Source organism: Eurosta solidaginis, chromosome 4 (assembly GCF_040869045.1).
Source record: "Eurosta solidaginis isolate ZX-2024a chromosome 4, ASM4086904v1, whole genome shotgun sequence".
NCBI classification, from domain to species: Eukaryota; Metazoa; Arthropoda; class Insecta; order Diptera; family Tephritidae; genus Eurosta; species Eurosta solidaginis.
Window position 1 is genome coordinate 52935105 of NC_090322.1, and position 24893 is coordinate 52959997.

General features: G+C 39.4%; 1 protein-coding gene across 4 annotated transcripts in view; it reads left to right on the plus strand.

Moving 5' to 3' along the window:
* The window catches only part of LOC137249759 (KH domain-containing, RNA-binding, signal transduction-associated protein 3-like), a 57821-nt gene extending 42011 nt beyond the window's left edge, over positions 1 to 15810 (plus strand). Inside the window, exons 3-7 of one of the 4 annotated variants that reach the window (XM_067781620.1) lie at positions 1322 to 1665; positions 1728 to 1814; positions 1895 to 1974; positions 14451 to 14551; positions 14629 to 15810. In XM_067781620.1, coding sequence (XP_067637721.1) covers positions 1322 to 1665; positions 1728 to 1814; positions 1895 to 1974; positions 14451 to 14548 — 609 coding nt within the window. In that variant the 3' untranslated portion in view covers positions 14549 to 14551; positions 14629 to 15810. Of the gene's footprint in view, positions 1 to 1321; positions 1666 to 1727; positions 1815 to 1894; positions 1975 to 5911; positions 6140 to 14450 lie in introns of those variants that run through there. The other 3 variants (XM_067781622.1, XM_067781619.1, XM_067781618.1) reach the window with 3 other exon arrangements.
* Positions 15811 to 24893: the final 9083 nt, after the last annotated feature.

A 24893-nucleotide genomic window follows, 5' to 3' on the forward strand; every position in this document is an offset into this window, starting at 1 on the left:
TGAATCCAGTACTTAAAGAGCAATACCCAAAACTAGCAAAGGGAGGAACGCACTCTCCCTAGGGAAACGCGCGTCACTCTAGGTCAACTTCGATCTGGATACTGTAACAGGTTAAACTCTTACCTATACAGAATCAACCCCGACATACAAAATGTATGCCCTGCTTGTAATGTGTCCCCACATGACACCAACCATCTCTTCAACTGTATTGTGGAACCAACGCCTCTAACACCCCACTTATTATTTATTTATTTATTTACTTGTTTGATGAATACAAAGCGGTCGACTACTGGATATAAGATACAATACATATAACAAAGAAAGAAAACATAAGCGTAAAAAACAAAATTTAAAGTAAAAACTTAAATAATAAACAATCAAATTAATTAAGTTAAATTTTAATTAATACATAAATGAAATCAAAAATAAAAATTTGTTAAAATTAATATTGAAATAAAATTGACATCTTATTTAAAAATCTTTAAAAATATCAGGCATGCTTAACGAACGAAACGATATCATTTCGTTACGATAATCAACGCTAATAAACGAAACGCTTCGTTCGTTAAGCATGCCTGAAAAATATCATGTCAGACGTGAGAGTATTTCCTTACGGATAGCAGCAATCAAATACTCAAAACTAATGCAGTTGTACAGTTCATTATAGCGCGAGCAGCAATTGCGAAGAGGCCCATCCCTGTTGAAAAAACAAGTTTCCTTGGACTCCCGTTAAGGGACATTGATGACAATTTGTTATTGGGCACACATATTGGATGGGGCGAAGCACTGCTACAACAACAGAAGGTTAGAGAATTGTGCCCTCCATATTCATAACACTCTTTATTTTCGGTTTCAACAATAATTGATTTTGCCAAATTAATAACAAGAATGATACAGCAGTTGACGTTTTTCTGTATCATAGGATACACACAAACCTATCGCAAGATACCTTTGGAGGCAAACACGTTTAATTTAGACCGACCCGCTGAACTAGGCCTAATAAACACTGCAAAAGAGTACTCTGGCTGAAATAAAGTCATGTGTGTGACCGCATATGCCGGCAAATTTTGCTAGGGTGTAATAACCCAAATCTCTATATAGTATGCGCCTCCCAAAACATAATGCACGAGTTATTATGGGTATTACACATTGGATGAGTTGTCGCGAATGAGATAAATTACATTCTTCGATTAAATATCTTCGCCTCCATTCAAAGCTCTCCCATAAACCTTTGGGGTGTCTATTTATCTGTCCAACAAGGAGAAAGAACTTTCGTTGATACATATTATTCAGATTTAGTTATATGATTCCATTGTTTTAGTTTAATTTCACTGGAAAGTTACTGGGACCAAAGGGCAATTCCTTACGTCGTTTGCACGAAGAAACACAATGCAAGATAATTATAAAAGGGCGAGGGTCTATGCGTGACCGCAATAAAGAAGAAGAGCTACGACAATCAGGGGATCCCCGTTATGCACATTTACATCGCGATTTATTTATTGAAATAAGCACTATAGCACCACCAGCTGAAGGACATGCTCGTGTTGCGTATGCATTGGCCGAAATACGTAAATATCTTATACCAGATAAAAATGATGATGTTTCCCAGGAGCAGCTACGCGAACTGATGAAAATAGATCCAAAATCAGCGCAATCATATTCAAAGTAAGGATAACTTAAGACTACATACCAATACATACTCATATTTAAAATATATCTTTCTTCAGGACTGTACTCAGTAAATATGCGATTAGCGAGGGCTCAAAATTTTTGAACTTAATTAAAAGGAACGCAGCTGCAGAAATCGATGTAGAGTAAGTATGCAATTTAATTGATCTCTTTTTTATAACTATTACTAATTGCGGGCATATTTCATATTTCGTTCAATTTACAGCATGGAAGAACTAGAGGAAGAAGAAGAATATCATACCCGCTATCTAGTAAGGCGGCCAGGTTTTTCACCATATGTGAAAGGTGAGTTAATTCTAAATAAGTATATGAGGTGTATATCGTGTTTGTTCAACCTTTTTTTGTTTCGATAAATTATTGGGCGCTTTCAGTATAATGAGAGGAAAATTTTATTCAAAACCAACATATTAAAACGTCAAAAACTGCTCATAGCGAAAAATGTATCGTCAGTAATTTGACGTAAAATGCAAAACGTTGAGTGGATCAAAAATACTCAACGGTGCGCTCAAAAACGTGTATTTGTTGAAAGCGCCATTGTATATTTTTATCTTAATAGGAGCATTCCAGTGAGTTATCGAGCTCTGGCTCACGATCAAATCTCATTGAAACAACGTAATGAGAGCTGGTAGCACCAATGTTAATGTTGTTGTTGTAGCGATAAGGTTGCTCCCCGAAGGCTTTGGGGAGTGTTATCAATGTGATGGTGCTTTGTCGGATACAGATCCGGTACGCTCCGGTAGCACAGCACCATTAAGGTGCTAGCCCGACCATCTCGGGAACGATTTATATGGCCACATTAAACCTTCAGGCCATCCCTCCCTCCCCACCCCCAAGTTCCATGAGGAGCTTGGGGTCGTCAGAGCCTCGTCTCTTAGTGAAACAGGATTCGCCGCGGATAGGTGAGGTTGACAATTGGGTTTGGAGAAGCTGTATATTGCGCTGGCAACCTCAGGGCTGCGCTAGACAACCCCTTGAATCTGGTATTTTAGTCGCCTCTTACGACAGGCATACCTACCGCGGGTATATTCTGACCCCCTAACCCGCTGGTAGCACTAATGGAAAATGACGTAAAAATTGCCCATAAAAAACAGCTGATCTTTTGTTTATATGCGCAATGCGCAATCTTGTGTGTGTGATTTGTGGTGATTTCAGTGCTACCATGGCTCCAACTCTATGGTTGGCTCATCTTACCAGCTGATTTTATTTTTTTCATTTCACTGGAGTAGGGATTGTCAGAAAGAAATGGCAAATTCAAAATGAAAACAACACATTGATAACATTTTCTTACTACACAAAAAAGTTTTATGTTGCTGTAGAGATGAGCGTTGCGTTGTTGCGTTAGATTTTTTTTTTTTTTTGAATTTTGAATTTTAAATTTTGAATATGTCAACAGTCTGTCCGTGGCATCCGGTTCGACCGGATGTCGTTTTAGTTTGTATTGATAAGCGTTTTGAGTCGGCCTCTGCGATTCTGTCAGTTTATTTTAAGTTTGACAGCTGAGTTTGAAAGGCATGATAGGAATTTTTTCTGTTTATGACGCAGGAACAGTAAGGTTGGCAAGGACCCGCCCCAGCCGACAATGACTAGCCACTGTGCACCACAATATCATGCCGACTGCCTTCCTTGCTGCTTCCATCATGGATGCGATTCCATAACAGACGAGCCAACCATATAGTTGAGCCATGAGTGCTACCAACTCAAAAGTGGTTAGCTGTCAAAAAATCTACTGCAGAAAACGAAACGAACAGAACTGCTATACGGATCAGAAATTTAACAAGATAAATATCAGGATCACAATGTTGTTATTGCATTTGCATGTTAAATTTCTATCCGTATCTGGTTCACGCGTCATTGGAACGTAACTAATATTTGATGCAGTTACTGTCATAAGTCACTAGCTGCTATCGGTTTTACAGTCTATCCTAATAAAAACGCATTGCATTTTTTTAACGCACGTACATAAACGCTTTTCTTGCTCTAACCGAAATAAGCGTATGTTGCGATAATAGCTGTGTTTTTTTCACATCTATATACGTTTACGCTTAAGCTTTATATGGACTGCTAAGCGATAAACTTTAAATACACCTCTGAAATTGCTACGCATAAAATTAGTACTACTAAATTTCAATACGCATTATACCAGATGTAACTGAAATATGTGTATATGTTTCACACTCTGCACTAATTCTTTGTATGCTATGCGCGTCCACTATTTATCACAACTGATTCAGCTATATGTTATACACAGAAATACAACAGAGGGTTGTGTCTCCGCTTTTCGGTGCACTCTGTGCTGTAGCTAGTTGTTTAACCACTGCCGCTATTTTTTACATTAGCCGTGTTTTTTTACATGCGTATACGTTTCGTTTGCGCGTGAAAAAAACGCCTATCCTCGCTTAGATAATGCTTAGGAGACCCATCTAGCGGCTGTGGTTAAACAACTAGCTACAGCAACAGGGTGTACCGAAAAGCGGAGGCACAACGCTCTGATGGCCATAGGGTATAACATATAGCTGAATCAGTTGCGATGAATTGTGGACACACATAGAATACATAGAATTAGTGTAGATGGTGAAACAAAGACATATATTTCAGTTACATCTGAATATTGAAATTTAGTAGGACAAAATTTATGCGCAGCAATTTCAGAGGTGTATTTAAAGTTTGTCGCTTAGCAGTCCATATAAAGTTTAAGCGTAAACGGATATACGCGTGTTAAAAAACACGGCTAATGTGTGCAAACGTCAAATCGATATATCACGCGTAACCAAAAATTGGAAACTGAGCTAGCTTTTTATGCAGTAAATTCAATTTCGTTGTATGTGCATGAGAGATTTTTTACAGAAAACTGCCGGAGTGCGGTTTTATAAGGTTGGCATGTATAAGAAAAAAAGATATGGCGTTATCATAACAACAGTGGTTGCTTTCGTACGTAGCGTCCGCATGTATTGTATCGACGTTCAATGCGACGTTCTATCATTTTGTGGCTGACCAAAACCACTACTAGTGGTTTTTTTGATGACGAGTTTGAAAAAAAAATTGGAAGTGAAAAAATTATTTTAGATAGGGAGAAATTGTTAGGAATAGAATACAGTATACATGAAAATTTTGTTTGAACGAAATATGTATGTATTTATATACATAGAATTAGTGTATGTATTTATATACATATTTATATAACAAAAATTAAGCCAACCGGTAGTAGGGAACATTAATGTTTAAAAACTATCTATTGTTTGATGGGCAGCCTCACGAAAAAGAACCTACCTCGAAAAATTAGAAGGGGTATGCAGGCTGTCAATGCTTAGCATTACGTGAGCTCTGAAAACAATCCCGACGGCGGCACTGTATGCCATTCCACATGTAGACCTGGTGGCAGGGAACAACTGGAATATGCTCCGTGCGAAGCACTGCTACAACAACAACAATGCCACAATGCAATAATTTGATGGAGGAGTGACATAAGCTCAAAGAACATTAAGTAAATTGACCGTATGACCACTGAATTGGCCATTTAAAGCGACCATAGGGCCAATTGACTTAAGGGCCCTTCAAAATTTGGTGTAGCGACCATTTAGGAAGTTTCCGTTTGACCATGTGATCATTTCGGGAAAAAGACCATCACCATATTTTAGGTCCTTCACGTACAAGCAAATGGCCGACGTCTAACGTAGTCGAAAACAAAGAAAACTACAAACAAAAACCTCGAACTAAAAAATTAAAAATAAATAATAGTTTGAAAAAAAAAAACTGAGAAAGAACTAAAAGTTAAAAAATAATTGAAGTTATACTTCTTTAGGCGCGTTATGAAACCATGATGAAAGCGAAATTTAAAAAAATGTGGCACAAAAGTCAGGTTGAAAATGCAGATCGCGTGTATGTTTGCTGTGAAATTATAATGAAAGCTTTATAATATTATAACGCGAAGAAATCTCATACATATGTACTAATACCTAAATACACTATAAAAAACAATTGGGGTATTCACTGAACCTGGGTTATTAACTTATTTGTTGGTGTGTTTAGATTTTTTCCATAGTTTACAAAAATCAATTGAACTGTAGTCAAATAACCTTTAAGCAGAAAATATGTTATATATGTATGTAAAGGGAATACCGCAATTGTAATAATATTTTAATACCCAATAAATTCAATAAAATATAAATACATAATGTTAAATATATAAAAAAAAACTATTTTATAATAACTATCCTATCGACAGCACCTGCAAAACGACCACCAACTACCTATGAGGAATCTGGATATAAGCGTACTCGCGAGGCACCAGTCAAAACTTATAAGCCAATTTACAAAGCAATTCTAAATAAATACAAATAAAATGATAACTTTATAACTCGTTGTTATCGAATATTGTAATCACTATGACATTTTGTAAAAAAAAAGTAATGAAATAATAATAAAACTATAAAATCATTTATATAATCCGTAATTCATTCATTTATTTAGAAAATATTAGTACAATAAGATCTTATATTATACTTTATAGTGCAACCAAAATACATAGCACTAATAATAATAATAAAATAAATTAATTTATGTCACATTTGATGGTAAATATAAGGCCAGGAATGACATGTATAACAGAAAAATGCTATTTATTAATAATATTTTGAAAAACTGGATTATTCTCGGTTGGTTTTAGCCGAATCTTGGCTTTTGCTGAAAAAAATTTTCGTTTGTAATTTTTTTTGCAGTATTGTATCGGGAGACATATCAACTTGGTGAAATCCGCGCCTTAAGTCTAATACAGAGAAATAGCGCTTATTATGCAACTACTCAATACCATGAACCAATAAACAGATCCCGCATTACAAAATGAGAGAGCACAAAATCATAGTTAGCTGTGAAATAAATTTTCTCGTCGTAACGTCATGCTTTTGACAACATGTTTCATTGCTGACCCAGTGTTCAGACTTTATTCCAATCGGAGTATTTTGCTCCGCTCTTACCTCCTACTAAATTTTTTATCTCAAAGGTTTATTTGAGTCGAGTTAAAAACTAAATAGTATTACTACCTACGAGTACTGTTCTATGGTGGGGATATTGATTCAAACCGCAATTTATCTGGGTGCTAATGACATTTAGGGCGGAGGTAGTGCTATGGAGTACTACCTCCGCGCTAAATATCATTAGCACCCAGATAAATTGCGGTTTGAATCAATATCCCCACCATAGAACAGTACTCGTAGGTAGTAATACTATTTAGTTTTTAACTCGACTCAAATGGAGTACTACCTCCGCGCTAAATGTCATTAGCACCCAGATAAATTGCGGTTTGAATCAATATCCCCACCATAGAACAGTACTCGTAGCGTTAGACCTATCAAAAGCTTTTGATACGGTCAACCATGGCTCGTTACTGCAAGACCTGGAAGGGTCTACCCTTCCCCCATGTCTTAAAAGGTGGACCGCAAATTATCTGGGTGGTCGGCAGGCATCGGTGCAATTCAGAAACGAAACATCAAAACAAAGGAGAATTAAACAAGGGGTGCCACAGGGTGGTGTCCTATCCCCGCTTTTGTTTAATTTCTACATATCTAAGCTACCTTCACCACCGGAAGGAGTCACAATCGTTTCCTACGCCGATGACTGCACAATAATGGCCACAGGCCCAGGCCCAAAGATCGATGAGCTATGCAATAAAATAAACGGCTATCTCCCTGATCCCTCCAGTTTTTTCGCCTCGCGAAACCTGGCATTGTCACCGACTAAATCTTCCGCGACCTTATTTACAACATGGACGCCCCAAATGTCGACCATATTGAACATCCACGTCGATGGCACTACGCTACCGACTGTCCTACACCCCAAAATCTTGGGTGTGACGTTTGATCAGGATCTACATTTTGGTGCGCACGCAACCGCAATTGTTCCAAGAATTCAGAGCCGTAATAAAATCCTCAAATCCCTTGCTGGCAGTAACACCATCTGCATAATGAGGCGAGAATACTCCCCATCAGGGAGAGAAATGAGATGCTGACCAAACAGTTTCCGTTGAATACCCAGAAACCTGGGCATCCCAACAGACATCTGATTGACGAACCAGCACCGCCTAGGGGCCTAAGGAGTCATCTCCGTAAGCATTTTGAGGAAATACGGCACCTGAGAACCCAGCCGTATGAAGCGGAAAAACACAAGCTGGTCCTTGGTGAACTCCATAGACAGGCGTCGGACCTTTATGTCGGGAATTGCCCGGTGAATGCAGTACTTGAAGAAAAATATCCAGAACTCGCAGAAGAGGAACGCATACTCCCCAGGGAAACGCGTGTCACTCTTGCTCAACTTCGTTCTGGATACTGTAACAGGTTAAACTCTTACCTATCCAGAATCAACCCCGACATACAAAATGTATGCCCTGCTTGCAATGTGTCCCCACATGACACCAACCATCTCTTTAATTGTAATGTGGAACCAACGCCTCTAACACCCCTTTCCTTATGGTCCACCCCTGTTGAAACGGCAAGTTTCCTTGGACTCCCGTTAGAGGATATTGATGACAATTTGTGATCGGTCGCGGCTATTAGGTGGGGCGAGCATTGCTACAACAACAACAACAACAACTACCTAATATCTTTTGTTTGAAGTTTTTATTACATACGTATAAAGAGCTGATTGTTTACAAGTGACGATTGGATGAAATGACGTGAATTAATTTTTCGTGTCTTAAGACATGTTTCTTCACATTCTACTCACAGTTTTTGTACTTTTTTCGTACGGAATGAGAATAGAAGGAGTAAAATGTAAGCAAAAAATGTGTCCGGGCGCGATCTGTAAATCTTGCCAAAATTCAACGTGTTGTATGTTCTTGAAGTTTTATATAAAAATTAAGTACGTCGAGTCAGTGAGGCGAGCTAACCCAGTTTTGCGATAACAGTCGTCAATTAGGGCACCAAGCGAGGTCAAATCTTCCTCCAACTATCTCTCCCAACTCAGTGAAGGTCGTCTCTTTAATCTGTTTACAAACTGCCGGAGCGAAGCCTTTGGATTTTCAATCGCTGCGCTATCGTCATGTCTGCGTAAATCTCATATAGCTGATCATTATACCTCCTTCGATCACGCATAGGACTATAAACCTTCAGGAGAACTTTTCTCTCGAATACTCCAAGAGCCATCTCATCTTCTCTCGACACCTTCCATGATTCCGAGCCATACATCAAGACAGGTATGATGAGTGACTTGTAGAGCGGGAATTTTGTTCGTCGAGAGGAGACTTTACTTTTCAATTGCCTAAAGAAACACTTGTTGGCAAGAGTTATTCTCCGTTTGATTTCTAGGCCGACATTGTTTTTGCTTTTAATGCTGCTTCCCAAATAAACGAAACCCTTCACAGTCTCGAATTTATATCCGCCAACAGTGAGCTACAAAGGCCGCGATGACAGCAAGTACTTCATCTTGTCCAAATTTACTGCAAGACCCACTTTTTTTTGCTTCTTTATCTTATACCAACTCTTCGCCTCCCTGTTTGAACAGCCCGGCGGGTATCCCGCCATTACTTGGCACCTTGTGATTTTTTAGCCTTGTTATTGGATGTCGGTGAGTGTTTTTTATCATCAGCGATCGCGGGTTCGTCTTCCCCCACACACTGTATGTCAGTTGCCAAGTCGCCATTGTTGTTCCTACAGGAATCTGCCCCGGTCTTCAAACCCTAGGTCATTAAAATTGCATGAAATATGTATGGTAAACCGAAAATAATAATAATAATATTTTTTCGCGATAAATATCCGGGGGGATAGAATGTGGTATGTTAATGGGAGCATTAATTGGTCATCCTACACGTTTTAGGCCGACTCCATATACATCTGATAAGGCAGATAACTTTTTTGCTGAGATACATGGCAAAAACACAACCGAAAGGTTTGTCAAGCCACCAAATCAATTTTATGTTAGTTGTTCGCCCGCTTTCAAAAAGGAAGAAAAAATATGCTCCGAATATTTAATTTTTACTCCGGGGTAGTCGTTTACTCAGGTAACAGTTTTAAATACTCCGAACACTCATAGCGAAACATGAGGGATAATAAATCGAAAAATTTCAAAAGCGCTACGTCATCAAACTTTTTTTTTCAAATACGATTACAAATACAAAAATTCCGGAATGCGGGATCCATGGTTCAACTATATACAGGTTGGCTCATCTGTAAAGCAACAAAATATGTCTGTTCAAGTTGTCAAAATCTGTGTATCGATGTTGGTGCGAATGGTATGGAATGGAAACGTAAAACTTAGCAGTTTTTGTATGTGTAAGTAAAATGTTACCAATGTGTTGGTTTCATTTTGAGTTTGCCATCTCCTTTTGACAATCCCTTCGACCTTGCAATGGCATAAATAAAATCAGCTGATGAGATGAGCCAACCTGTACATAATTGAACCATGGCGGGATCTTAGCTCATTCGATTATGACTCAATACAGTCCTCAATTAATGGTAATGGGTAATTATCTCTAACCGTCAATTTGTTAAGTAACCTATAATTGTTGGTACTTCACTGCGTTCTACGTAAGAAAATTTGGTGGTGGACGTGATGGAATGGAACGTCGGTCGTTAAACGTATTGTAACGATTTTAGGGAAATTCCGCTTATTCCAAACCTTCTGCTAACGTTAGAATCGCTAAACTGTTGATTAAGTAACTCCAATATTCAATAATGCGAAATGGTCTTTATTAGACTACTTTGAGAATACTTCACAATAACTCGTTACTTCACAACTAATTGCGTGTTTAAATCAAACTGCTTGCTTACTACTCAGCTTTCGCTGCTTTTATACTCTCTGTTGCCTCGTTCACCCATTTCTCCTAAGGTCTAGTAACTTCGCGAACTCCATGCCTGGTTACCAGCCATATATGTACATGTATATTTGTAGTTTATAGTCTCTCGCATAGCCATGTATGTGTGTATATCTGAGTACTTCTTCGGCTGATGGTGAGTATCTCTCTGCTGCCTTGTATGTACATGTGTAAATGATGATTAAGGTGTTTATGTAGCTTGCTTTAAAGTTGTTGTGCCTTTATTTTATAACCTTAGTCGCGTCCTATGTAACCATTCCATTAAATTTTACATCAGTTTGTATTTTTGAAATGATGGCCGTGTTTTTTACATGCATACATATACATATGCACTTAATCTTTATATGGACTGCTAAGTGCAGAACTTCATCTACACATGAAGTTCTTGCACATAAAGTTAGTGCTGAAAAGTGTGTGTCCCCACCACTTTGAATTTTGGTATACTAAGTATAAAGGTTTGTGTCTCCACTATCTTTCCATACGCTACTACAATGTGTAATTCTTAATGAGCGTTTTTTTAGTTGCAAATGCAGATGTATATACATGTATAAAAAAAACAGCTAATATTTATTTGTCTGCCTCCAATTCCTTTATATTCCGGCGTGTCAAAATTTTTAGCTTTTTTTAGCTAACCAATTGTTTTGGAATCCGTGATATTCATATAAAACTTACTGGACTACCGGTGTCAAAAGAGAGAGCGCTATATCAGAAATTTTTTGCTTTTATACCTTAAAAGTATACCGTTACATAGTTAAATGCATTAATTGCGTCGGGCTCATCTTCTTCATCTCCATCCATCACTGAGGCAACCTGATTATTTATCTTCAGCGCTTTTGTAGGACTCGACACCAGCGGTGGTCGTGGCACATACGCCAGAAACGGAAACAGTTGCATGGGGGCATAATTCTTCGAGCAGTTGATGCATTTAATTTTGGTGTCCGTATGCATTTACTCATAGCCAAGCAGCGCTCATGGCGTTAAACTCCCCATCACTTCGTCTGAGGCGTCAGCAGCTGCAAGAGGTCGCTTCAAGCCACAGTTAACTTCGCAAACATAACCCTTATATTGGTTCCTGGTCACAGGAACATGGAGGCAATTGAACATGCAAGTGCAGAGGCACTGCTGAAGGCTGCGGTGGCGTTAGAGACGTATCGTCCATTTACATCAATCAAAAGAAACCTTCATAGCGAAATCAAGGAGTTAGCAGTCTCCAACTGGTATTCCTCGGATAACTACAAGATAACCAAACCAACCTGCCTCCAAACTCCAACCTACGCTAACGATGGTGATGGAGCAAAAATATCTAGAATTTGGCAATGGAGTTTTAGCGTCAGCGTAGGTTGGAGTTTGGAGACAGATTGGCTTGGTTATCTTGTAGTTGTCCGAAACACGACAGTCAAAGAACAGAGGAGCTACTAAGGTCAAGGAAAGAAATCTTTATGATCACTGGCACAATCACGGGGCACTAGGCACAGGACCTGCATGCTGAGAGCATGGGGATCCCTTTCAACAGCATTTGCACGAGCTACGACGGGAAGCGTAGCAAAGAGACAGTCCTCCTGCACTACCTGTTCAGTGTGAATGCCCAGCTCTAGCACACACTAGGTTTTTAATTATGAACAGTTTTATACTGCCGGAAGTTAAGGAAGTAGCAATTACTCTGTAAAAGATATCAGCAGATTCATTGTCCGCTCCAAATGGTTCGAACAGAGTTCCGACCAGCCACACGAAATCAGCAGGTATTGGTACCGCGAGAAATGTGCATCAAAATGGCGCCCGAGCGTTACTTTGATATACCAGCAACCAACCAATCAACAATATTACAATATATATATTACATATATACATATATGTTCCAATATAAGAAAAAATCGAAGTTATTGAAAATTTCAAAGCAGTATTGAACAACGTTTTTGAAATATATCATTTAGGCTGGTTGCAATCCCTTTGATAGTCTCAATTTAAAATTATGAGTTTAGGGGCCTTCTTCCATTTTTCTTTAAATATAAAACTTGAATGATTTTAAGTTTTAGGGCTTCATTCTGTATTGCGAACGATTCCCCTCCAAACGAGTTGGTATAGCAATGGTATGCTCGATCATTTTCGGTAGGCCTTTACGTTTCTAACTTTATGTCAAACATGAAGGCGAAAGCAAGTGTCAAATGATATGTTGCCATCGTTTAGCATAGTGCAAATACACTAGCGATTTGCCTCAGAGGCGAAACGAGCGTTCGTTTCGTAATAGAGCATGAGACCCTTAATTCTGTCTAAACGGTTATGGCCGTCCACCAAGGCGCGCCAGTCGCTTCTTCACTCTGCTAACTGGCACCAATTGGTAACACCAAGGGAATTTAAATCGTTTTCCATGTGATCCTTCCAGCGGAGTGGGGCCGTCTTCTTACGCTTCTATGGGCGGGTTCAGATGAAAATACTTTCTTAGCCGGAGCGTCATCTTTCCCTCGCATAACTTGGCATAGCCAGCGTAGCCTCTGTGCTGGACTATGTTGCGTGAAGCACGTCTCGCCGTCGCCAACACGTAGAGGCCCGTAAATCTTTCGAAGAACTTTTCCCTCGAACACTCCCAGAGCTGCTTCATCTGATGTGTTAAGGTCCATGCTTCTACACCATATAGCAGGAAGGGACTGTCGGGTGACTTATAGAGCATGATTTTCGTTAGGCGATAGAGGACTTTACTTTTTGCTTACCTAGTCCAATGTAGCATTTAATTCCAAGAGTCATTATTTGATCGATATCAGACCTGATGTTGTTTGTGTTAATGCTGGTTCCCAAATAAACGAAGTCTTTTACTATTTCGAAATTATGGCTGCCAACAGTAGCGTGGTTGACAAGGCGACTCTTTGCTCTTTGACTTTACTGTGTCCTCGTTCAGCATCAAATCCATTTTCCGCTTTTTTTCCAGTTTGGGGTAAGCAGAACTTACGGCGCGAATATCTGCAAGCTTTTACAGAATATTGTTCCAAAGCGGTTAAGCTCTGTAGCTAGTATAATTTCCTCCAGATCCAAATTAAATATATCGCACGATAGGGGTTCCCCCTGTCTGAAACGTCGTGTAGTTTCGAACGGCTCCGAGAGGTGTTTCCCAATTCTGACTGAGCTAATGGGGTTGCTCAAGCTCCTCACACTTTTACGCCTTTCTGCCTCTGTTTTTGTTTTTTTTCTTCATGAAAATGCGTCTCGCTTCCCTTTTTAACTCGCGGCGCTCGCACACTCTTCTTTTTACTCTCGCTTTTAACGTAGCTCTATACGCAACGTCTTTTCTTTCGGTTGCAACGCGGCATTCTTCATCGTACCAATTGTTTTTCCGTGGTCGGCGGTAAACAATTTTCCCGAGGCTTCTGCATTCCGTCGGTTTGACTTGTGCTCTCAGAGAGTAGGTGTGACAGTCGTGTTGCCAAATCATTGGCAGTCTGTTGCGATTGCAGCCTTTCGACATCTAAGGTTATGCTATTAAGCAGTGAAAAACTTAATATTTTCTAGTTTTAAAGACTGTCTTCGTACAACAACCAAGCTACACTTAGCACTGCTATGCTTCCCAAGACAGCCGGTTCTATGTACCGGAGCGACTCGGAATTTTTCCCGACCAAGGGCTGTCATGTCAGTGTAACCCGTTTAATTTGTTGCGTCCCTGGTCGCACCTATTGGATGGGACGAAGCACTGCTACAACAACAACAACTGCTATGGAATGCAACCTAATGTTGCGTGAATACCTACTCAAAGGATAAGTTTAAGTTTTTTTATTGTTTTCTAGTTTCAATGCCACATCGTCGCCCACATGCCAGAATTTGGAAGGGCATTTTCTCTGATTTTGAGTTGAAGGATTTTAAAATTCCGAGTAATAAGATAAAAAACGAAATGAACGTGAAAAATATTATGTATTTTTCGAAAACAGTTTGTATTGTTATTTTTCCACTAAAACTTGTTTGGTGCTTTTAATTTCAGATAAGTTTGTCATTATGAACCACGATGGTCCCAAAGAAACCTTTTCTGGTTGGCACCAAAGGATCTCGATAAACATTTTAATGAAGGTGCTAGTCTGAACGGTATGTGCTTTTTAAATTATTATATGACAATACAAATATTAAACAAACACGAAATATGCACAAATTACCATGGATAGCCGCAACCAGAAGTGGGATTTTCGTTGGAAAATTAGAAAGATACAAAATACTGTTTAAAGTCCTCGACACGTATTTATCCTAAAAACCAAAGCTGTCGAAATTTTTCATAGTACCAGAAGTGCATTTTGAGTTCAAATAAAAAATAATTTTTATTTATTTGATTCTTCAGCCAAATTAAAGATACTTTTTACATTATTCATGCATGGTCCAATACCCAGAAACCTGGGCATCCCAACAGACATCTGATTGATGAGCCAACACCGTCCAGGGGCTTAAGGAGTCATCTACGTAAGCATTATGAGGAAATAAGGCACCTGAGAACTCAGCCGTATGAAGCCAAAAAACACAAGCAGGTCCTCAGGGAACTCCACAGACAGGCGTCGGTATGCCAGGAATTGCCCGGTGAATCCTGTAATCAAAGAACAATACCCAAAACTTGCAGAAGAGGAACTCACACTCCCTAAGAAAACGCGAGTCACTCTAGCGCAACTTCGATATGGATACTGTAATAGGCTAAACTCTTACCTATTCAGAATCAACCGCGTCATATAAAGCAAAATTTAAAAAAATGTGGCACAAAAGTCAGGTTGAAAATGCAGATCGCGTGTATGTTTGCTGTGAAATTATAATGAAAGCTTTATAATATTATAACGCGAAGAAATCTCATACATATGTACTAATACCTAAATACACTATAAAAAACAATTGGGGTATTCACTGAACCTGGGTTATTAACTTATTTGTTGGTGTGTTTAGATTTTTTCCATAGTTTACAAAAATCAATTGAACTGTAGTCAAATAACCTTTAAGCAGAAAATTTGTTATATATGTATGTGAAGGGAATACCGCAATTGTAATAATATTTTAATGCCCAATAAATTCAATAAAATATAAATACATAATGTTAAATATATAAAAAAAAAACTATTTTATAATAACTATCCTATCGACAGCACCTGCAAAACGACCACCAACTACCTATGAGGAATCTGGATATAAGCGTACTCGCGAGGCACCAGTCAAAACTTATAAGCCAATTTACAAAGCAATTCTAAATAAATACAAATAAAATGATAACTTTATAACTCGTTGTTATCGAATATTGAATCACTATGACATTTTGTAAAAAAAAAAGTAATGAAATAATAATAAAACTATAAAATCATTTATATAATCCGTAATTCATTCATTTATTTAGAAAATATTAGTACAATAAGATCTTATATTATACTTTATAGTGCAACCAAAATACATAGCACTAATAATAATAATAAAATAAATTAATTTATGTCACATTTGATGGTAAATATAAGGCCAGGAATGACATGTATAACAGAAAAATGCTATTTATTAATAATATTTTGAAAAACTGGATTATTCTCGGTTGGTTTAGCCGAATCTTGGCTTTTGCTGAAAAAAATTTTCGTTTGTAATTTTTTTTGCAGTATTGTATCGGGAGACATATCAACTTGGTGAAATCCGCGCCTTAAGTCTAATACAGAGAAATAGCGCTTATTATGCAACTACTCAATACCATGAACCAATAAACAGATCCCGCATTACAAAATGAGAGAGCACAAAATCATAGTTAGCTGTGAAATAAATTTTCTCGTCGTAACGTCATGCTTTTGACAACATGTTTCATTGCTGACCCAGTGTTCAGACTTTATTCCAATCGGAGTATTTTGCTCCGCTCTTACCTCCTACTACATTTTTTATCTCAAAGGTTTATTTGAGTCGAGTTAAAAACTAAATAGTATTACTACCTACGAGTACTGTTCTATGGTGGGGATATTGATTCAAACCGCAATTTATCTGGGTGCTAATGGCATTTAGCGCGGAGGTAGTACTCAATATCCCCACCATAGAACAGTACTCGTAGGTAGTAATACTATTTAGTTTTTAACTCGACTCAAATGGAGTACTACCTCCGCGCTAAATGTCATTAGCACCCAGATAAATTGCGGTTTGAATCAATATCCCCACCATAGAACAGTACTCGTAGCGTTAGACCTATCAAAAGCCTTTGATACGGTCAACCATGGCTCGTTACTGCAAGACCTGGAAGGGTCTACCCTTCCCCCATGTCTTAAAAGGTGGACCGCAAATTATCTGGGTGGTCGGCAGGCATCGGTGCAATTCAGAAACGAAACATCAAAACAAAGGAGAATTAAACAAGGGGTGCCACAGGGTGGTGTCCTATCCCCGCTTTTGTTTAATTTCTACATATCTAAGCTACCTTCACCACCGGAAGGAGTCACAATCGTTTCCTACGCCGATGACTTCACAATAATGGCCACAGGCCCAGGCCCAAAGATCGATGAGCTATGCAATAAAATAAACGGCTATCTCCCTGATCTCTCCAGTTTTTTCGCCTCGCGAAACCTGGCATTGTCACCGACTAAATCTTCCGCGACCTTATTTACAACATGGACGCCCCAAATGTCGACCATATTGAACATCCACGTCGATGGCACTACGCTACCGACTGTCCTACACCCCAAAATCTTGGGTGTGACGTTTGATCAGGATCTACATTTTGGTGCGCACGCAACCGCAATTGTTCCAAGAATTCAGAGCCGTAATAAAATCCTCAAATCCCTTGCTGGCAGTAACACCATCTGCATAATGAGGCGAGAATACTCCCCATCAGGGAGAGAAATGAGATGCTGACCAAACAGTTTCCGTTGAATACCCAGAAACCTGGGCATCCCAACAGACATCTGATTGACGAACCAGCACCGCCTAGGGGCCTAAGGAGTAATCTCCGTAAGCATTTTGAGGAAATACGGCACCTGAGAACCCAGCCGTATGAAGCGGAAAAACACAAGCTGGTCCTTGGTGAACTCCATAGACAGGCGTCGGACCTTTATGTCGGGAATTGCCCGGTGAATCCAGTACTTGAAGAAAAATATCCAGAACTCGCAGAAGAGGAACGCATACTCCCCAGGGAAACGCGTGTCACTCTTGCTCAACTTCGTTCTGGATACTGTAACAGGTTAAACTCTTACCTATCCAGAATCAACCCCGACATACAAAATGTATGCCCTGCTTGCAATGTGTCCCCACATGACACCAACCATCTCTTTAATTGTAATGTGGAACCAACGCCTCTAACACCCCTTTCCTTATGGTCCACCCCTGTTGAAACGGCAAGTTTCCTTGGACTCCCGTTAGAGGATATTGATGACAATTTGTGATCGGTCGCGGCTATTAGGTGGGGCGAGCATTGCTACAACAACAACAACAACAACTACCTAATATCTTTTGTTTGAAGTTTTTATTACATACGTATAAAAAGCTGATTGTTTACAAGTGACGATTGGATGAAATGACGTGAATTAATTTTTCGTGTCTTAAGACATGTTTCTTCACATTCTACTCACAGTTTTTGTACTTTTTTCGTACGGAATGAGAATAGAAGGAGTAAAATGTAAGCAAAAAATGTGTCCGGGCGCGATCTGTAAATCTTGCCAAAATTCAACGTGTTGTATGTTCTTGAAGTTTTATATAAAAATTAAGTACGTCGAGTCAGTGAGGCGAGCTAACCCAGTTTTGCGATAACAGTCGTCAATTAGGGCACCAAGCGAGGTCAAATCTTCCTCCAACTATCTCTCCCAACTCAGTGAAGGTCGTCTCTTTAATCTGTTTACAAACTGCCGGAGCGAAGCCTTTGGATTTTCAATCGCTGCGCTATCGTCATGTCTGCGTAAATCTCATATAGCTCATCATTATACCTCCTTCGATCACGCATAGGACTATAAACCTTCAGGAGAACTTTTCTCTCGAATACTCCAAGAGCCATCTCATCTTCTCTCGACACCTTCCATGATTCCGAGCCATACATCAAGACAGGTATGATGAGTGACTTGTAGAGCGGGAATTTTGTTCGTCGAGAGGAGACTTTACTTTTCAATTGCCTAAAGAAACACTTGTTGGCAAGAGTTATTCTCCGTTTGATTTCTAGGCCGACATTGTTTTTGCTTTTAATGCTGCTTCCCAAATAAACGAAACCCTTCACAGTCTCGAATTTATATCAACAGTGAGCTACAAAGGCCGCGATGACAGCAAGTACTTCATCTTGTCCAAATTTACTGCAAGACCCACTTTTTTTTGCTTCTTTATCTTATACCAACTCTTCGCCTCCCTGTTTGAACAGCCCGGCGGGTATCCCGCCATTACTTGGCACCTTGTGATTTTTTAGCCTTGTTATTGGATGTCGGTGAGTGTTTTTTATCATCAGCGATCGCGGGTTCGTCTTCCCCCACACTCTGTATGTCAGTTGCCAAGTCGCCATTGTTGTTCCTACAGGAATCTGCCCCGGTCTTCAAACCCTAGGTCATTAAAATTGCATGAAATATGTATGGTAAACCGAAAATAATAATAATAATATTTTTTCGCGATAAATATCCGGGGGGATAGAATGTGGTATGTTAATGGGAGCATTAATTGGTCATCCTACACGTTTTAGGCCGACTCCATATACATCTGATAAGGCAGATAACTTTTTTGCTGAGATACATGGCAAAAACACAACCGAAAGGTTTGTCAAGCCACCAAATCAATTTTATGTTAGTTGTTCGCCCGCTTTCAAAAAGGAAGAAAAAATATGCTCCGAATATTTAATTTTTACTCCGGGGTAGTCGTTTACTCAGGTAACAGTTTTAAATACTCCGAACACTCATAGCGAAACATGAGGGATAATAAATCGAAAAATTTCAAAAGCGCTACGTCATCAAACTTTTTTTTTCAAATACGATTACAAATACAAAAATTCCGGAATGCGGGATCCATGGTTCAACTATATACAGGTTGGCTCATCTGTAAAGCAACAAAATATGTCTGTTCAAGTTGTCAAAATCTGTGTATCGATGTTGGTGCGAATGGTATGGAATGGAAACGTAAAACTTAGCAGTTTTTGTATGTGTAAGTAAAATGTTACCAATGTGTTGGTTTCATTTTGAGTTTGCCATCTCCTTTTGACAATCCCTTCGACCTTGCAATGGCATAAATAAAATCAGCTGATGAGATGAGCCAACCTGTACATAATTGAACCATGGCGGGATCTTAGCTCATTCGATTATGACTCAATACAGTCCTCAATTAATGGTAATGGGTAATTATCTCTAACCGTCAATTTGTTAAGTAACCTATAATTGTTGGTACTTCACTGCGTTCTACGTAAGAAAATTTGGTGGTGGACGTGATGGAATGGAACGTCGGTCGTTAAACGTATTGTAACGATTTTAGAGAAATTCAGCTTATTCCAAACCTTCTGCTAACGTTCGAATCGCTAAACTGTTGATTAAGTAACTCCAATATTCAATAATGCGAAATGGTCTTTATTAGACTACTTTGAGAATACTTCACAATAACTCGTTACTTCACAACTAATTGCGTGTTTAAATCAAACTGCTTGCTTACTACTCAGCTTTCGCTGCTTTTATTCTCTCTGTTGCCTCGTTCACCCATTTCTCCTAAGGTCTAGTAACTTCGCGAACTCCATGCCTGGTTACCAGCCATATATGTACATGTATATTTGTAGTTTATAGTCTCTCGCATAGCCATGTATGTGTGTATATGTGAGTACTTCTTCGGCTGATGGTGAGTATCTCTCTGCTGCCTTGTATGTACATGTGTAAATGATGATTAAGGTGTTTATGTAGCTTGCTTTAAAGTTGTTGTGCCTTTATTTTATAACCTTAGTCGCGTCCTATGTAACCATTCCATTAAATTTTACATCAGTTTGTATTTTTGAAATAATGGCCGTGTTTTTTACATGCATACATATACATATGCACTTAATCTTTATATGGACTGCTAAGTGCAGAACTTCATCTACACATGAAGTTCTTGCACATAAAGTTAGTGCTGAAAAGTGTGTGTCCCCACCACTTTGAATTTTGGTATACTAAGTATAAAGGTTTGTGTCTCCACTATCTTTCCATACGCTACTACAATGTGTAATTCTTAATGGGCGTTTTTTTAGTTGCAAATGCAGATGTATATACATGTATAAAAAAAACAGCTAATATTTATTTGTCTGCCTCCAATTCCTTTATATTCCGGCGTGTTAAAATTTTTAGCTTTTTTTAGCTAACCAATTGTTTTGGAATCCGTGATATTCATATAAAACTTACTGGACTACCGGTGTCAAAAGAGAGAGCGCTATATCAGAAATTTTTTGCTTTTATACCTTAAAAGTATACCGTTACATAGTTAAATGCATTAATTGCGTCGGGCTCATCTTCATCTCCATCCATCACTGAGGCAATCTGATTATTTAGCTTCAGCGCTTTTGTAGGACTCGACACCAGCGGTGGTCGTGGCACATACGCCAGAAACGGAAACAGTTGCATGGGGGCATAATTCTTCGAGCAGTTGATGCATTTAATTTTGGTGTCCGTATGCATTTACTCATAGCCAAGCAGCGCTCATGGCGTTAAACTCCCCATCACTTCGTCTAAGGCGTTAGCAGCTGCAAGAGGTCGCTTCAAGCCACAGTTAACTTCGCAAACATAACCCTTATATTGGTTCCTGGTCACAGGAACATGGAGGCAAACGAACATGCAAGTGCAGAGGCACTGCTGAAGGCTGCGGTGGCGTTAGAGACGCATCGTCCATTTACATCAATCAAAAGAAACCTTCATAGCGAAATCAAGGAGTTAGCAGTCTCCAACTGGTATTCCTCGGATAACTACAAGATAACCAAACCAACCTGCCTCCAAACTCCAACCTACGCTAACGATGGCGATGGAGCAAAAATATCTAGAATTTGGCAATGGAGTTTTAGCGTCAGCGTAGGTTGGAGTTTGGAGACAGATTGGCTTGGTTATCTTGTAGTTGTCCGAAACACGACAGTCAGAGAACAGAGGAGCTACTAAGGTCAAGGAAAGAAATCTTTATGATCACTGGCACAATCACGGGGCACTAGGCACAGGACCTGCATGCTGAGAGCATGGGGATCCCTTTCAACAGCATTTGCACGAGCTACGACGGGAAGCGTAGCAAAGAGACAGTCCTCCTGCACTACCTGTTCAGTGTGAATGCCCAGCTCTAGCACACACTAGGTTTTTAATTATGAACAGTTTTATACTGCCGGAAGTTAAAGAAGTAGCAATTACTCTGTAAAAGATATCAGCAGATTCATTGTCCGCTCCAAATGGTTCGAACAGAGTTCCGACCAGCCACACGAAATCAGCAGGTATTGGTACCGCGAGACATGTGCATCAAAATGGCGCCCGAGCGTTACTTTGATATACCAGCAACCAACCAATCAACAATATTACAATATATATATTACATATATACATATATGTTCCAATATAAGAAAAAATCGAAGTTATTGAAAATTTCAAAGCAGTATTGAACAACGTTTTTGAAATATATCATTTAGGCTAGTTGCAATCCCTTTGATAGTCTCAATTTAAAATTATGAGTTTAGGGGCCTTCTTCCATTTTTCTTTAAATATAAAACTTGAATGATTTTAAGTTTTAGGGCTTCATTCTGTATTGCGAACGATTCCCCTCCAAACGAGTTGGTATAGCAATGGTATGCTCGATCATTTTCGGTAGGCCTTTACGTTTCTAACTTTATGTCAAACATGAAGGCGAAAGCAAGTGTCAAATGATATGTTGCCATCGTTTAGCATAGTGCAAATACACTAGCGATTTGCCTCAGAGGCGAAACGAGCGTTCGTTTCGTAATAGAGCATGAGACCCTTAATTCTGTCTAAACGGTTATGGCCGTCCACCAAGGCGCGCCAGTCGCTTCTTCACTCTGCTAACTGGCACCAATTGGTAACACCAAGGGAATTTAAATCGTTTTCCATGTGATCCTTCCAGCGGAGTGGGGCCGTCTTCTTACGCTTCTATGGGCGGGTTCAGATGAAAATACTTTCTTAGCCGGAGCGTCATCTTTCCCTCGCATAACTTGGCATAGCCAGCGTAGCCTCTGTGCTGGACTATGTTGCGTGAAGCACGTCTCGCCGTCGCCAACACGTAGAGGCCCGTAAATCTTTCGAAGAACTTTTCCCTCGAACACTCCCAGAGCTGCTTCATCTGATGTGTTAAGGTCCATGCTTCTACACCATATAGCAGGAAGGGACTGTCGGGTGACTTATAGAGCATGATTTTCGTTAGGCGATAGAGGACTTTACTTTTTGCTTACCTAGTCCAATGTAGCATTTAATTCCAAGAGTCATTATTTGATCGATATCAGACCTGATGTTGTTTGTGTTAATGCTGGTTCCCAAATAAACGAAGTCTTTTACTATTTCGAAATTATGGCTGCCAACAGTAGCGTGGTTGACAAGGCGACTCTTTGCTCTTTGCTCTTTGACTTTACTGTGTCCTCGTTCAGCATCAAATCCATTTTCCGCTTTTTTCCAGTTTGGGGTAAGCAGAACTTACGGCGCGAATATCTGCAAGCTTTTACAGAATATTGTTCCAAAGCGGTTAAGCTCTGTAGCTAGTATAATTTCCTCCAGATCCAAATTAAATATATCGCACGATAGGGGTTCCCCCTGTCTGAAACGTCGTGTAGTTTCGAACGGCTCCGAGAGGTGTTTCCCAATTCTGACTGAGCTAATGGGGTTGCTCAAGCTCCTCACACTTTTACGCCTTTCTGCCTCTGTTTTTGTTTTTTTTCTTCATGAAAATGCGTCTCGCTTCCCTTTTTAACTCGCGGCGCTCGCACACTCTTCTTTTTACTCTCGCTTTTAACGTAGCTCTATACGCAACGTCTTTTCTTTCGGTTGCAACGCGGCATTCTTCATCGTACCAATTGTTTTTCCGTGGTCGGCGGTAAACAATTTTCCCGAGGCTTCTGCATTCCGTCGGTTTGACTTGTGCTCTCAGAGAGTAGGTGTGACAGTCGTGTTGCCAAATCATTGGCAGTCTGTTGCGATTGCAGCCTTTCGACATCTAAGGTTATGCTATTAAGCAGTGAAAAACTTAATATTTTCTAGTTTTAAAGACTGTCTTCGTACAACAACCAAGCAACACTTAGCACTGCTATGCTTCCCAAGACAGCCGGTTCTATGTACCGGAGCGACTCGGGATTTTTCCCGACCAAGGGCTGTCATGTCAGTGTAACCCGTTTAATTTGTTGCGTCCCTGGTCGCACCTATTGGATGGGACGAAGCACTGCTACAACAACAACAACTGCTATGGAATGCAACCTAATGTTGCGTGAATACCTACTCAAAGGATAAGTTTAAGTTTTTTTATTGTTTTCTAGTTTCAATGCCACATCGTCGCCCACATGCCAGAATATGGAAGGGCATTTTCTCTGATTTTGAGTTGAAGGATTTTAAAATTCCGAGTAATAAGATAAAAAACGAAATGAACGTGAAAAATATTATGTATTTTTCGAAAACAGTTTGTATTGTTATTTTTCCACTAAAACTTGTTTGGTGCTTTTAATTTCAGATAAGTTTGTCATTATGAACCACGATGGTCCCAAAGAAACCTTTTCTGGTTGGCACCAAAGGATCTCGATAAACATTTTAATGAAGGTGCTAGTCTGAACGGTATGTGCTTTTTAAATTATTATATGACAATACAAATATTAAACAAACACGAAATATGCACAAATTACCATGGATAGCCGCAACCAGAAGTGGGATTTTCGTTGGAAAATTAGAAAGATACAAAATACTGTTTAAAGTCCTCGACACGTATTTATCCTAAAAACCAAAGCTGTCGAAATTTTTCATAGTACCAGAAGTGCATTTTGAGTTCAAATAAAAAATAATTTTTATTTATTTGATTCTTCAGCCAAATTAAAGATACTTTTTACATTATTCATGCATGGTCCAATACCCAGAAACCTGGGCATCCCAACAGACATCTGATTGATGAGCCAACACCGTCCAGGGGCTTAAGGAGTCATCTACGTAAGCATTATGAGGAAATAAGGCACCTGAGAACTCAGCCGTATGAAGCCAAAAAACACAAGCAGGTCCTCAGGGAACTCCACAGACAGGCGTCGGTATGCCAGGAATTGCCCGGTGAATCCTGTAATCAAAGAACAATACCCAAAACTTGCAGAAGAGGAACTCACACTCCCTAAGAAAACGCGAGTCACTCTAGCGCAACTTCGATCTGGATACTGTAATAGGCTAAACTCTTACCTATTCAGAATCAACCCCGTCATATAAAATGTATGCCATGCTTGCCATGTGTCCCTACATGACACCAACCATATATTTAATTGTAATGTGGAACCAACGCCTCTAATAACCCATTCATTATGGTCCAC